The sequence below is a fragment of the Leuciscus leuciscus genome (assembly GCF_965113295.1).
Source record: "Leuciscus leuciscus genome assembly, chromosome: 25".
NCBI lineage: Eukaryota > Metazoa > Chordata > Actinopteri > Cypriniformes > Leuciscidae > Leuciscus > Leuciscus leuciscus.
The window spans coordinates 19145004-19161379 of record NC_138724.1 but is presented as its reverse complement, the minus strand read 5'-3'; the positions used below and the strand labels follow the sequence as shown (position 1 = coordinate 19161379).

The following is a 16376-nucleotide window of genomic DNA, read 5'->3' as shown; positions in this document are numbered from 1 at the left end:
AACTGTGTAATAATAACAAAATAAGTGTAATAGTTAGACGAGTTTGAAGTGTAATACTCATCTTTCACGTCAATGTTTCGTAGACATAGCAGAAAGATGTTCGAAAATAAATATGATTTGTTTAGTCTTAAACACTCTCGTGTAGAAGGACCGTCATTTAATTCTCTTTATGAAATATTTGTTCATGTTTTTCATAAAATACTATATGAACATGTTTGACTACGCTCTGAGACTATATACTTTTTGCAAACTGTACAAAAACCAGATGTAAACAGCGTAATTGACAAAGCCAAAACTGATCACTATAGTGGCTTTTCTGTATTTGTTTTAAATGGCTCATGATGATGCATTTACTTTTAACCCAGCTGACCTCTAGAATTTACTTTTGTGCAATTTTATCAGCAGGTTTTACCAAAGTGTGGAACTTTGTTTAACAGCCTCAAGCTTTGGTGAATATGGCTCTCTCGGTGCAATAGTCAGATGTGATTCTGTTGTAATAGTTTAAGTGTAAAACAAAATGTGAAACAGTGTCGTCTGATATCTGAACAAGATGACTAAATCTAGTGGAGTAATAAAACCATTATTTGGAAACTTTTTATTATAAACGGCTCTTTTCAACCCTCTTTTCTTAGTGATTTGGTGTTTTGAATCTTAACGATAAAGAATAAGATTATGTTTGAAAGTTAGTCCATAGGATGTGGAACTTTGCATCAGTATGGTGTGTAAAAATACACCCAAAGATTTATGCACAACTATTTACACACATACTAAGTAGGAGAATATCTAGCCTAACTGTATATTTGGGGTCAGAGGACATCCTTAGCTCATACATCTCTTTAATTTTGTGCTGGATGTTAGTTAAAAGATAAAGGTATTAGTTAATAACAAACAAACAAAAACTTTAAATCAACATGAAGCCATAATATTAATAAATAAAATATGGTATAATTACAGTTTTGAGTAAATTACTTCCATAATATTTTATTTTAGTAAAGGTATGCCTGGATCACCCAACACAAAGTTGTGCGTTGTGAGTGAGACCTCGCCAAGATTACACCAGTATTAGATTTCTCGAACATTGCACTATGCCTGAAACTCAGTAATCAACATGCATTTATGTAGGACTGTCAAAATCATCTGATATCATGGTTAAGTTGTATTTTAAAGCACTGTTTTTTCTTTAAAATGTTGTGTCAGACGTATTGGGTAGCATGATTATCTTGTTTAATCGTGTATTAAGTCCATATTTATCAGGTTGATATTTATAGAAATAAGCAAAATAAATTTATAAAACAAAAAGAACAAGTTAATGGCCTTGTGTCAGAACACAACAGGTATGAAGATATGTTTGGTTACTTTTTATTCTAACTTTAAAGCTAGATTATCCTTTGAAAAGTGTAATACAGTATTTGATTTTTACACAAGCAGTGTTTTCACCAACTGACCTAAACCGTTGACCCCTGAAGTTATGACTTCTGAAGGCCTAGATTCACTCGGTTGAAAAATGGTATTTTGTAATTTATAACTGTTATATTATATTAACAGGTTATGTTATATTTATAACATTAAGTAAATCAAATCAAACAGAGGTATATAGTAAATAAAGATAAGGACAGTAAAATGTAGTCAAGTATCAAATGTACAACTAAGCACATTTATGATAAGGACAGCAAAATGTACAACTAAATGAATTAATTAATAAAGACATTAACATTTCTTCCTCCCCCGTGCAATTCCCAGCAAATGGTATGTCCGGGCGGAACCAATAATGCTTAAATTCTGTTCCTGTCCGGACTCTAATCCTGCAGCGGACCATGTCTGAAGTTCATCACTGTAAACTTAAACTCAAAATATAAGTAACATATACAACGTAACTAATTTGTGTGTACTTCAAATCAGTAACAATGTATATTAAAATGTGCTGCAAATGTAAACAAATGAAAACCTAACAATAAATAATTAATATTGTTTTGTGTGGTTCTTATAATCCATCATTATACTGAAACAAATGAATGTGAATAACAAAATAAGAGTTTAAATAAAGATTATTCTTAAATACATGTCCTTTGTGTAAATGTACGCGCAAAAAATGCTAACATTTTAAACTTCTACATATATTTTGAGTAGATAACCGATAGTATATTCCCAGTAAAGGGTTTCACCCTGTGTGTTTCCACAATGATTAAGGATAGTTCGGGAGATACAAGTCAAAATGATCTTATACGTGTAAAAGATCATAGCTACAAGTAAGGTCATGATTTGAATTAAGACGGGTAAAATTAAATATTCGCTCAAGACAAACTTTACTTATGCCGCGCCAGTGGCGCCACGGACCACCAGCATCTCTGAAAAATGTGTGGTGATTTTCTAAAAGATACAACTTAATCTAAATAAGAGCAATGTAGAGTCCTCGGATTTCTTAAAACAAAACAACAACAACAACAACAAACATTGTGACAGACTTTGACAACATGTTGTATGGACAAAAATACTGTTTGAAATATTTTTGTATAAATAAGATCTAAGACGCCTAAGCACAGTTTTTCAACATTCTAAAGTTTTTGAACAGACGCTGTTTAGTAACAATTATACCTTAGCTTAAATTTAAGCAAAATCATTTACATCATACATAAGTCTTCTAAGAAGATGAATAGAAGATATGATTTTAAAGATTTGACTTAAACAGTCTTTTAATTTTAAAATATCTTATTTAAACTTTTAAGGTTATGCTTTTAAATGATTTATTTCACACTGTAGTTTATCTCTGAAGGATCTGGGGCTGTTTTGTTTGACAACCTAAACTATTTGATTTTTGGATTGTTGCATAAAGAACTACTCCACCTCTCTGGAAATGTAAGGTGTTTTTATTTATATATTTATTTAGCTAAAACTTTATTTACATTTTATTAAATTATTTATTTATTTATTTCATTTTTGAAAATGTACAAATGTAGTTTTCTGTGATGGTCATGTTTAGGTGTACATGATCGAATATGCAGTTACGGTACAAAAATCATTATGGCTATGGAAAGCCCCCACCATGAAAATTGAAACCCCAGCATGGACAAAAAATGCTGATTGAATCTTTTCATATAAATGAGATTTAAGACGACTAAGTACAGTTTTTCAACAGACATTGTTTAATAACAATTATACTTTAGGTCACAGTAATCTTCTAAAAGATAAATAGAAGATATGAATGTATTCAAACTTTAAAGATTTTATTTAAACAATCTTTCATTTTTAAAATATCTAATTTAAACTTTTAAGGTTATGCTTTTAAATGAATTTAGTGTAAAACTCTGGATGTACTCTGGAACGCGGACTAGCTTTACTGTGACGACATCTCCCCGAGTTTTTCAGTTTCAGTTTTTCAACCATCGAAAGTTTTTGAACAGACATTGTCTCACATTATAACAATTATACTTTAGGGTCACCATTAAACAAAATCATTACAGTAATCTTCTAAAAGATAAATAGAAGATATGAATGTATTCAAACTTTAAAGATTTTTTTTAAGAAAGAAAGTTAAGAACTTTAAACTTCAAACTAAAACAACCTTTTATTTTTAAAAGATCATATTTAAACTTTTACGATCATGCTTTGAAATTAATTTAGTACGAACAAAACTTTGGCTCTGGAAAGGACCTTATAAGCAGCCTATCAATAAGACAGCCTGATGGTTCACAGTTTCTAAATGTTTTCATTGTTGCTCTCTCTCTCTGAAGATAGGCCTATGTGGTCATTTTCTCACAGATACAACTTAAGGAATTATTGAACATTTCACAGGTGTGAGATGACTTTTGTGACTCTCTAAAAATGTAAGGTGTTTTTATTTATATATTTATTTAGCTAAAACTTTGTTTACATTTTATTTCATTATTTATTTCATTTTTGAAAATGTACAAATGTAGTTTTCTGTGATGGTCGTGTTTAGGTGTACATGATCGAATATGCGGTTACGGTACAAAAATCATCATGGCTATGGAAAGCCATAAAAATTGAAACTCCGCATGGACAAAAAATTATGATTGAATCTTTTCATATAAATGAGATTTAAGACGACTAAGTACAGTTTTTGAACAGACATTGTTTAATAACCGTTAAACAAAATCATTACAGTAATCTTCTAAAAGATAAATAGAAGATATTAATGTATTCAAACTTTAAAGGTTTTATGTAAACAATCTTTTATTTTTAAAAGATATCATTTAAACTTTTAAGATTATACTTCTTATAAATAAACTCAGCACCTGATATCATGATCGCTGAATTTGTGTGACTCTCTGACACACACCCCCTTTGGTTGGTGCTTTTTGAAAGCTCCGCAGGTCAAACAGGTGGTGTGGAAAGAGGCCCTTTAGTTATCTAAACATGCCGGATGGATTTTATTATTTTTTCTAACTCCATTTTATTTAAACTTTTGGTGTGAGGTTTTAGTAAGATCTTTATAAACATTTCATTTATATTCTTTTAAAAGAACTGAATGGTTTTTCAACATTTGTGTGAGATAAACTTCCACAGTTTTTCAACGAGCATGAGAACAGTAGGCCTATGTTTTTTTTGTTTTTTTTTTCAACTTTAGTTTAATTGACATGATCATTATTTTAAAGGATAGAATGTTTTTGTATGACATTGTTTAATCACAGTGTCTGAACAGCACGTTTCAGATGTCAGAGGGGAATCCCGTGACACACACACACACACACACACAGAGAGAGAAAGAGAGAGAGAGACACGCGCGCGGCCCACACAGACGGTGTGAAAAGAGGCCCTTTAGTTATCTAAACATGTGAGATGATTTTTTTTTTTTTCGTGAACCCGTTTCATTTATTACGTTGTTTCATAAGCTGTATGTTTTTTCTTCAACTCTCTAAACATTTAACTGATTGTTTCATAACCTGTATGTTTTGTTTTTGTGTTTTTTTACTCTATAAACATTTAACTGATTGCAATTTTTTTTGTGACTCCATTTTATTTAAACTGAAATGGTTGATTCAGTGGATTTTTTAGTAAGCTATTTTATTTCAACTTTTGGTGTGAGGTTTTAGTAAGATCCTTATAAACATTTCATTTATATTTTTTTAAAAGAACTGAATGGTTTTCAACGTTTGTGTGTGAGATACACTTCACAGTTTTTCCCTTATCGGTTTTCACATTACAGCCCGGATACGCTCAGGAATATGTAGGAGGATCCTGTGATAGCCTACCAAGTTCAAAAACACACACACAGACACTAACTGTCATGTTCAAAAGGCTTTAAATGACTTCAAACAATCAAACTTTCTGTCAGATACCATAACATATTGTTTAATCACAGTGTCTTCAAACGATCAAAAGGCTTCAAAAACACTAACTGTCATGTTCAAAAGGCATCAAACTAGCTGTCAGATACCATGACATATTGTTATAACACTTTCTGTCAATATCAAAAGGCTTCAAAAGCCTTCAAAAGCCTTCAAAAGACATCAAAACCCGAAACTAGCTGTCGAAACATGATCAAAAGCTGTCAACCTGTCAATCAAAAGTCAAAACTAGCTGTCAAAAGCCCTTTGATCCCTTTGATCCTATGCCAAAAGGGGCGGGACACCTGTCATCGGAAGGGGCGGGACACCAGAAGGGGCGGGACCTGTCACCGGAGGGGCACCTGTCAATCAATCATTTTTTGACAGGTGGTGTATCATACTTACTACTTTTCACCTGTTTGGCAAGTGTTTGTCATGATATGTTCTGACAATAAAGAGTAGTTTATAACCACAATTAACGCTCTGGTTTCTACAACTTTCACTTAGGAGCAAAAATCTGCCTTTAAACTTGAAAAAAATAAAGATTTGACATTTATCGTGATAATTATCGATATCGACTGATATAAAAATTATCGTGATAATTTTTTTGGGCCATATCGCCCAGCCCTAGGTTCAAGCATTTAAGGCCTTTAAGGCGAGACACTACAGGTGAATAGGGTAAAAATGTTAACTAGCAGATATCACCATGAAACTTTCCCAGTTGATTACCTACATTAAGATGAGAAAAAAAATGTATTACAAGTTTTCTATAATTTAATGTTTAAATATGCAAATTAGGCAATATCTAATTAAATATGCGCTATTTTGCATATATTTAAAAAAACGAAATCTGAGTATTGGATAAAGCCAGGTTAAAAAAAAATGTCATTGTGTTCACATATTAGATGGGAAAAAAATTACAGAGGGATTTATGGATATCTACTTTTGTTATCCTGTAAATCAGAAAATACTGTCAATAGCCTTAAAAAAATTCTTTTCGCCATGTTTTTTGGAATAAAATGTTATATAAATCAGGCTAGGAATGATATATTTACAAATCCCTCTGTAAATGTCTTCATAATATAACTAGGTACAAGACTGGAAAGTTAGGTGCTACTGAAGTGGAGATTTCGGACTTGGAGTATGAGAGAAAGGTCATTTTGAGAAAACGGGCTTTAAAGATTTATCATCAGCCAATGAGATTGCGCATTCAGCCCTTTTACTTTCACGATTGGTTGCTGATAAAAAGGAAATGACCATATTTGGATCCGACAGCACTGAATCAAATCAAATTCCTTTTATTGATGCAGGTGACTAATTTTTAACTTTTTAAACCATATGAAATTGGAAATTATTTTAATGAATTTTTCATAAAGTTGATAAATTAAGAGAAATATTGTTTGGCAGGACCAGTTTGCCACATCTTTAATATCAGTATTGAAAAAGGGATTTTTCCTTTAGCTTGGAAAGATGCATAGGTTATTCATCTACAGAAAAATGCAGCACTGGGTTTCAATAGTCGACCAATAAGTTTGTATTGAAACTGATAGTTTGTGAGCAAATTCATTTATTCTTTAAGGAGAGTAATTTGCTCTCTAATTTTCAGCATTGATATTGAGAGAGCATAGATTGATGACAATAACTTAGGAGCAGTATTGTTAGATTTTAGCTCAGCTTTTGATGTACTGGATTATAAATTATTGCTGGATAAACTGAAATGTTCTCATTTCTCATACTGTAACTGTCTAATTGGACAATGTGTATTTTATAATGGAAGTTATTCAGATGTGAAAGAGTTGCAATGTGGTGTGCCTCAAGGAAGACCAATGATCTTCCTCGTTTTAAAGTGTATGGACAGTCATGTATGCAGATGATAAAACATTATATTTACCTGCAACATCAATTAAGCAGTTGTCTACTGCTTTGGATGAGGAAAAAATTACTTTTTACTACAACACTGTGTAGCATGTAGCGCGCAACGTGACTTGATGTGCTACACCCAGTTATAATATTCGGTTGGGCCTAATTAAATCAGAAGCAAGGAATGTCTACTGGAGGTAGGAAATGGTGCAACAGGTGAGCAAATAGTTGACACAATTTTGTTCTGATTCAAAGAGAAAATTATATTGATAAATGAAAAAGTTCTCTTCGTAGTTTGTTTCAGAAAGATGAGTGACAAATATGAACAATAGATAGTTAGTAAATCAAAACAGACATCACTGTCTCGTTTCTTTTAGGATGAATGATTCAACAGCCTAAAAGCTTCGATTCAATTAGGTGAAGTTCCACAGTTTTCATACAATTTGTGAAGAAGAAAAACTCAAAACCAATACTGTGTCTGTTTCTTTCACCTTGACCCAAATAACTTACAATAATAAAACAAAATAATACATTCTATTAGGGCTGTCGCGATAACCGCAATTGTGTAATACCGCACTACTGATTAGCCAACTGCAGAGGAATGCAAGTAACCGCAGCAACCGCGATATTCGCATGTTTTCATAAGGCTATCGACAGAGAATGTTCCACTCTCAGTAAACTTCCGGCTTCTGAACTGGTTGCAGTTCCACTCTGGTTCCATATGAGGGCGCTCACAGGACGAGTGCAAAATGAATGGAGGTCTATGGCACTATACCCATCAAAAACACCTTTTCTTAGGATATAATTATTTTTTCTAGAAATTTGAATGTTGTATTCGAAAGGAGATGCAAAGAAATTACACATTGCTGGGTGTTAGATTTTTTAGAGTCACTTATTTGCTTTAAAAAGTCTTTTAAAATGTCAATGACGTCATACACATCTACGACCAGAGATACTGCTTTACGGCAATCCTTCAGTCACTTTGGTGCTTTCGCGCTCTGCACTTTCTTTTCTCTCGAGGCATCGACAACACAGGTAACACAGGTAAATACATGTGCTAGAAGAGTCTTTGTTTTGTTTGTTTCTAGTCCCGCTTCGGATGCCACGATGCCACCAAGCGGTATCTCTGATCGTAATCAGTCCTTCACTGACCAATCAGCGTTCATTTGCAGAATGCTAGCGTGTTATGAGCAACAACAACTCAACCTGTAAGAAATCGAAAGGACATAAGTAATTGTTCATTCAACTTTCGACCTATAACCCATGTTGAACTTGCAAAATCTACAATAAAATCTGAGATTTCTCAACGGCAATCGGGTGAAAGAGACAAATTTAGCCGTCTAGCTCCATAGACTCCCATTCATTTTGTACTCATGGCTGATCGCCCCCAGTGGAACTCTGGTGGAACTACAACCAAAATTCGGTACAATAGGACTTAATAGGGAGTGGCCAGGCTCTCCGTAGACGGGCTCTGCTATAGACCTTATGCGCAAGAGAAATGAGGGTGCCGCCATCTTGAGAATATTGTCGGGCGGCAGTGGCTCAGTGGTTCATGTAGGTTGTCTACAAACTGAAAGGTTGGTGGTTCAATCCCCAGTTCCACTTGACCAAGTGTCGAGGTGTCCATGAGCAAGACACCTAACCCCAGCTGCTCCCAACGAGCTGGATGGCGCCTTGCATGGCTGACACCGCTGTCGGTGTATGAATGGGTGAATGTGAGGCTATGTAAAGCGCTTTGGTGGCCATAGGTCTGTGAAAGCGCTATATAAATGCAGTCCATTTACCATTTTAACTTCCGTTTTTGCGGTTGCTCTGTATATTTCTATTGCGCTGCTGTCCAGGAGTAATTCGCTTTTGAAGTGGATTTACTTAGTGTAAAGTTAACGAAAGTTATCACGAGGACTGTAATGTTTCACTTCTTTTTCTTTAAAGGTAAAAATATTTATTAGAACTGATAAGATAGAAAACATAGAACATTATATGATTGGGCTCCTGTTAAAAATAAATGCCTGTTTCAAACTTTTGGATCCTTTAGAGGAATTTAAAAATCAGCAGGAAAGGCTTAATGCCTAATTTTACTCTTATATGACTAGTTTTTCTAGTGTTTAGGAATAAAAACATCTGACCTGCTTCCTGTTCATTATATCATTATTCTGATTAATGGGTTTCACCCAACAGGCATCATATGGAAATGTGGGCGATCATGTGTTGATGCGTCTGGATGATGTCACAATATTGCATGAATTCAAAACAAATTATTTTTGCCTTTTGGTTTAATAAATGTATGGCGTTCTTATAATGCCATATAAATGCTATTTGGACTGGGGAGGAAGTTTTGAGTTATTTTGCTGCAAAAGAATTGAATTGATTAGCTAATAAGTTTTTCCATATTATGGCCAATAAATGGTCTGTTAAAATTAAATGCTCTTTTGAATAAATAAATAAATAAATAAAACACTAAAAACTAAAATAAATCTTTAATAAAGTGGACTTAAGCATCACAACATTATAATGTAAAGTATGAATAAAATGGATATTCATTTTGAGATATGCTAAAGATTACATTTAACAGTGTCATTAAAGTTAGTGTTTTTAAAGATGACATTTAAGAGAGCATTTAGATGATGACAAATATAATCTAAATGTAAAAATAGAGGAAATCAGCATGCACAATTAAATATCCAATAATAACCGATACTGATAAATTACAAAAAAAACTCTAATAACGGCTGATAAATAATATGGTACAGATATATCAGTGTCCAGAAGCATTTTAGGGCTGAACAGCGTATTCTTTATATTTGATAATGTATATCAAAGCATCATATAAGATGGTGATTCATGTTGTTTTTATTAACACTCTTTTATACACTTCAACAGAAAAGAAATATTGTTGTATGTTTAATATGGATTATTCTTGGTGTGCTCCATGATGGCCATCAGGGCCCGCCAGGTCTCCTGAGCAGTCGGGACGATCTGATTGGCTGGCAGGACGAAACCATAGCGACCAGTGTCTCTCAGCTCAAAGGTGTAGGAGTACTTGATGCCCTGATCATAAGTCCAGTCAATAGTGCCTCCACTGGCTTGGTCTGAGAACAAAACAGAGATTGTTAGTAGGGTAATTGTGATGCAAAACTTTAATAAGATTCACTTAATATTACTCACAGATGGTGGTAATGATGCTTCCATATCTGTAGTAAGTGTTATACAATGACCACAGCTTAGTAACGGCCTTCCTGGCAAGCTTATGCTGAAGAGATAATGCAGAATTTATTTTAAATGTTTTTAAATAAATCTAGAACAGTATGTTTCCACATGCATACCAGTTCAGCCTGGTTCTTGGCAGGAGTGCTCTTGTATCCGTATGGATACAGGAGCATCTGGGAATAGCTGTGGATGGACACAAAGGCCTTGATGTTGCCGTGAGATTTCACAAAGTCCACAATGGCCTTGACCTCTGGCTCAGAATGAGCACTGGGTCCACGGTAAGTCTCAGAGCATGGGTTACTGCTGGATCCAGGACCTATAGATGAAAAACAGACAATTACAAGAAAGTATTACATAGTATAAATCTTTAGAGCCCCTTAAAAGTTACAAGTAACACTTTATTTCAATAGTACACTTGAGAAATTCTACTAACTATAAGTAACTTTGGAGCCAACTACATACCAGTCATTAGAGTATTAGTAGACTGTCTGCTTAAAGCTACACTGTGTAATTTTTTTAGTTGATTCTTAGCAAAAAACACTTAGTTCTTTCAAAAATATTTCTGCTCATTAATGTATATTTACTTCTTTCAAGTAATAAAGTATTCTCGTAAGTTTATAATCTTCCATTGAAAGTACATACGGGTGAGGGGTTCGAATGCCGGTCGCCATGTTGCCCCTCCATCTTGAAACTACATTAGCCAAAGAGGGACATACCTGTAAATTCAAGCTTCGCCTTTCGCGCTTTACACTCAGTGACACAGAGACGAATGCGAGGGGGAGATTACTCGCGACTGCCGGCAGATTTGAAAGATTGCTGATGGAGGATCACGCCTATTTTCGAGGACATGTAGCAGAGTCGCCAAGGAAGCGAAAGAGAGAATTAAAACGTCAACGCGACAGGCAAATCAGCAAGACCAAAGTCAATATTGGAGTAACTTTTCCCAGATGGAAAGAGCTCGAGGAGCAAAGATTTTAAAACGGACGCCGAAATTGCCTGCTTTCCTCTCGACAGGTAATCCAGCCTATTTGTGTAAATTCGAAGTTTTATAGTTGCTTGTCTAACCATAGCATGGTTGTGCATAACGCCAGAACGACCTCTAGTATAACTTGCGTTACTTTTCCTCACGTCAATGGTGAAAAAGTACTGTTTACCTTGTAACATAAATCTGTGCTGCGACGGATCACAGGTGATAGTTTTAAAGGCGCAATTGGACGAAGTTGAACTGGAAGCCATGTTAATCTTGGAATAATATGGCCACCGTAGGAGTTAAAATGCCCTCGAAATTGAAAGGAACAGAAACTAATATTCACTGGGTAGTCATATACAATTTCACCGCTAGATGGGGGAAAATATCACACAGTGTAGCTTTAAAGGGGTGGTTGATTATGATTTCACTTTTTTAACTTTATTTAGTGTGTAATGTTGCTGTTTGATCTTAAACAACATCTGCAAAGTTACAATGCTCAAAGTTCAAAACAAAGGGAGATATTATCTTTAAAAGAAATCGCTTTTTAAGGACTACAACAAACGGCTGGTAGGGACTACACAACATCCTCCTGGGTTAGTGACATCACTAACCCTAGAATTTACATAAACCCCGCCCCTTGAACACGATTTATAGATTATCAAGACAGAATATGCTAATCAATGACTAGAAGATAACTACACATAAGCTACATAAATTCATCAGCTAACCATTCAGAAATGTCCTGTTGCTTCTACATGTTGTCACTTCTTGAGTCTCTCCATCTTTGTCTGACTCCAGTTTGAACATAAAAGGCAAAAAGTTTTTGAAATTTTCAGTGCATGTCTGTGTGAGTGCAAGCTCTTGAAGCTCCGCCCTCTGTGCTGAGAGCAGCAGCTCATTTGCATTTAAAGGAACAGACACAAAACAGTGCGTTTTTGCTCATCCTCAAAAAGTGACAATTTTAACATGCTATATAAAAATATCTGTGCGGTATTTTTAGCTAAAACTTCACATACACACTCTGGGGACATCAGAGACTTATTTTACATCTTGCGAAAAGGTAGCCTGGTTAAAACCAGACCCTTCTCAGTTGAAACTGAGTGTAGGGTCTGGCGAAGCTATGTAGACAAATCATTTCCAAAGGGGCGTCACCAACCGACGTAGCTCAAATTCCTCTGGGCGCAATTGGATAGTCATAAAACCAATCAGATCGATGAAGGAGATGATGTATGCTTCGAGTGTTGTTCTTTGCTCCGGTTTTAACGAAAACGGTAAGTTTAAATCGCTCAAAACAGACGCGATAACTGATTCGTTTATATACTGTCTATGATTCGAACGAGTGATGTTCCACGGCGGCATCCATCTTTGTAATGAAATCTCCTTCAGCGTCGCTGCGCTGTCGTCATCATGTAAATCCCTCCCCAAACGTTTCTGATTGGTGCCGCGATTTCGGCGGCACAGAAATGAGTTTGAATGGGCTCTTCTCCAGACTATCCTGGAGAGAGAATTAAAATTCGCCGGAAGTAGTCTGGGTTTTCCCAGGCTAGCGAAAAGGGCATTATACCACCAAATTAATATCTGCTAGAACTTTATTTTGTTGGTCCCCCAACAGACATTCTAATGACTATAAGTAATTTTGCAAATACATGTCAACTTATTCTACTAACCCTAACCTAACAGTCTACGTATGCTCTAATGAGAGTTAGCTGACATGTAGTTGCAAAGTTACTTATAGTTAGTAGAATGTCTAAAGTGGACTAAATGTAACCAAGTTACATTTTAAGGTTTGTCTGCTTCGGTGGTCTACCGGCACCCGTCAATGTCAAAATAATTGAAATGGCCAATCATATTAAAGAAGGAAGGCCACCTGCCCCAAGACATGGGCCTTAAAGTACAACTTCAATGATGAAAGCATCTCACCTCCAAAGCCAGCGTCCCAGTTTCTGTTGGGATCAACTCCAACACAGCTGGAGCCAGGGTTCGGCTTTCTGGTTTTACGCCACATGCGGTCCTTAAACAGATTCGCAATTGAAAAGCAGTCAGTTGGGATTTATTCCCAAAATATAGTTGTTCTGAATTGAATGTGCATTTGAAGTCTTCCAGGCATCAGACTCTAAGGCTACGTTCACACTGCAGGGCTTAATGCTCAATTCCGATTTTTTGAAAAAATTAGATTTTTTTGCAAGGCCGTTCACATTTCCAATTAAATGCGACCTTTTGTGATCTCCTGTGTGAACGTGAAATGACCCAGAAGTGACCCGCATGCGCAGAAGAGTACTCAACGGTCAACGACGTCACTTGTTGTTTGCGGAAGTAGCTAAACTTTAACTGTGATTCTCTCTCACACACACACACACACACACACACACACACACACACGAGCGCGCGCAGCGACCGTTACACAAGAGCCAGACAGCAGCCGCTGACCTATCTAATATCAGATTCAGCACAAATAAGTTAACATAACGTATATATATAATGGCCGTGGGCTTTTTTTTTTCTTTTTTTTAATTAACGGGCTCGTCGAGGTCGACCCGTTCGGCAGATTTACCTCAGCTCGACGAATATGCAGTCCGTTTTCAAACCGACGACTACTTCATCGCAGGATTATGACGTTTTTCGCTTATCAATGACGTGCGGGTCGGATAAATGCGACCTGGCCGTTCAGACTGAAGTCGCATTTGAAAAGATCGGATATGTATCGGATTTGGGACGACATACCCAAGTGGCCTGGGTCGCATTTGAAAAGATCGGATCTGTGTCGTTCAGACTGTCATGAAAAGATCAGATACAGGTCGCATAGGGGCAAAAAAATCGGAATTGGGTCGTTTCAGCCTGCAGTGTGAACGTAGCCTAAAACTCACACTGCTGTGGGTGTAGGCAAAACCATCAGGGTTGGTGGCAATCTCCAAGAAGATATCATATTTGTTAAGGATGTCGGTGAAGATGGGGTCACGTCTGTAGTCGGTCACAATCTTCACAAGACAAAACACACGGGTATACGTGCTTAAGTCAATTCCTGTTCCATTATACCACTGAATCAAGCATCTTTGTATTTGCTGACTCAAGAATAAATAGCTTTACCTTCTTGGCAAACCAGATTCCGCTGGCCTGGGTGACCCATTCTCTGGAGTGGATGCCAGTGTCGATCCAGATACCTGGACGGTTCGCTCCAGTGCTGAACTGCGTGAAAAGACATGATCACAATGGAAAAAAGTGTGATTATATTACACATACGACATACTGTATTTAAATATACATTTGGGAAAGTATGAGACTCAAAATCTCTTTTGAAGCTGAATAATGTTTTGGTGTTAAAATACTGCAGAGTCATTCATAGGTTAAACTTTCTTGTAACTGTAAACAATGTGTTTTAGGAGCGCTATGAAAATTCCTTTGTTTTGAGCAAAACTTTTAATTCTACACAACACTGACTCAGACAGTGGCTTGAGTTGTGGTTGGGGCTATGTGCATTCACAAAAAAAGAAAAGTGAAGTCCGCACACTGCAAGCTACTCCAGATAAATTTATTGAAAGCACAACGTTTCGACCATCAGGTCTATATCAGGTACATTTGTGCGCTCAACACATTAAGCCATGTGTAACTTCCTCAACAGTAACAGAGCTAGACTAACATCGCAAGCTCAATTTCTTCATTTAAAGCAGAAGAAATTGATTGCAACTTCAACACCATCGACTCAAGGAATCATCAACACTTTCTTCTGAGACTGCATCAACTCTTTCAATGGCTAAGGCATTGCAAGTATCGTACAATTAACTAACTAAACAGAGGTTTAGTATAAGCTGTGAACCCCTTTGTTAACAAAGGTGCTTTGAAGGAAGAAACTGATGGTTCTTTCAGATGGTTAAAATACACTTTACCCAAGCGTCATTCCCCTGTTCTGTTCCAGTTTCATTCACTTTTCCATTTCCCCATGTACAGTATGCGTGATTTGTGTGTATGTGTTTTGTAGATTAGTTATGTGTTCGTCTGCTTGTAAATCAACTTCAATTTAACGATGCGATCACAGCTACATGCTAAGAAAGAGTTATTTTTCTGTGGCCATGAAAAATATCCTTTCTGATAGTTGATAGATGATGGCACAGTGATAAACTCCGAAACTTAAAAATGGCACTTCATTGGTAAAAGGTTGGTGACCCCTGGTCTATACAGTATTTAATGCAATGACATCCGAAGTAACTGTAATTAAATTACAGAAAATTTAAGAGTAATCCCTTACTTTACTAAAAAAGTAGTTAAATGACATTATTACGGGGCTGTTGAATGCTTGAATCTGATTGGTTGACGAACGTTCTAAGGTGTGCAATTATTTTCAGGGAAACGCATGGCTAAAGTAGTTCCAGGCAGGTCTTGACCGCTTTACAGTTACATATCACTTCACCAAATGATTTCAGTTATTTCAAAGGTCCTTATACAGTCTACAACAGCATAATAATCAAAACCCGCAACGACACTGACCGAGCAAATAAATATAGTAAACAATAGGATTAAAACCACAAATAATTTCCAGGTTTATTGCCAAAAAAAAAAAGTTTTATTGTGTATTATAAATAATTGCTTAGTAATGCATTACACTTAACACTGCACATATATAATTATTTATCATGGCATACCTTCAGGACGTTCAAGGGGCGTTTCTCATAGCTCTTACCAATCACAATTTTGCTGACCAGATTACTGTTTTCTGCCACAAGCATGTCCATGAAAGAGTAAATCTGCAAACAGCATGGTGAAGATCAAATGATTGTAGATTTTGTGTGTAAAATTGTTTAACAACAGGTAATGGAATTCTGAAAAACATAAGAAACACACTCACAGAGTTCAGGTCATGGTAGGCGGAGTAGACAAAGTCATCGGTACTTCTCGGAAAGGCATTATATTTCACCATCTCACGCTCTTCATCTTCCAGCAAATCCATATGGTGCGAGAAGAATAGTGTCAACAAGAAAGAAAAAATTAATACGCCAAAATATTTATTGTGGAGAAACCTAGGGTTTCCCAATCTGGGGTTTGTGAGGGAAATGCAGGGGGTT

At 35.9% G+C, this 16376-nt stretch overlaps 1 protein-coding gene across 3 annotated transcripts in view; it reads right to left on the bottom strand.

Moving 5' to 3' along the window:
* Positions 1 to 16376, bottom strand: part of LOC309490326 (carboxypeptidase A1-like) — a 57574-nt gene that overhangs the window by 40073 nt on the left and 1125 nt on the right. Inside the window, exons 4-11 of one of the 3 annotated variants that reach the window (XM_082159428.1) lie at positions 16160 to 16259; positions 15957 to 16058; positions 14407 to 14505; positions 14187 to 14297; positions 13243 to 13333; positions 10469 to 10668; positions 10311 to 10395; positions 9978 to 10234 (exon numbers count right to left, since the gene is read on the bottom strand). The exons of 1 other annotated variant lie outside the window; for it this stretch is intronic. In XM_082159428.1, coding sequence (XP_082015554.1) covers positions 10047 to 10234; positions 10311 to 10395; positions 10469 to 10668; positions 13243 to 13333; positions 14187 to 14297; positions 14407 to 14505; positions 15957 to 16058; positions 16160 to 16259 — 976 coding nt within the window. In that variant the 3' untranslated portion in view covers positions 9978 to 10046. Of the gene's footprint in view, positions 1 to 9977; positions 10235 to 10310; positions 10396 to 10468; positions 10669 to 13242; positions 13334 to 14186; positions 14298 to 14406; positions 14506 to 15956; positions 16059 to 16159; positions 16260 to 16376 lie in introns of those variants that run through there. One more of the 3 variants, XM_082159430.1, reaches the window with a different exon arrangement.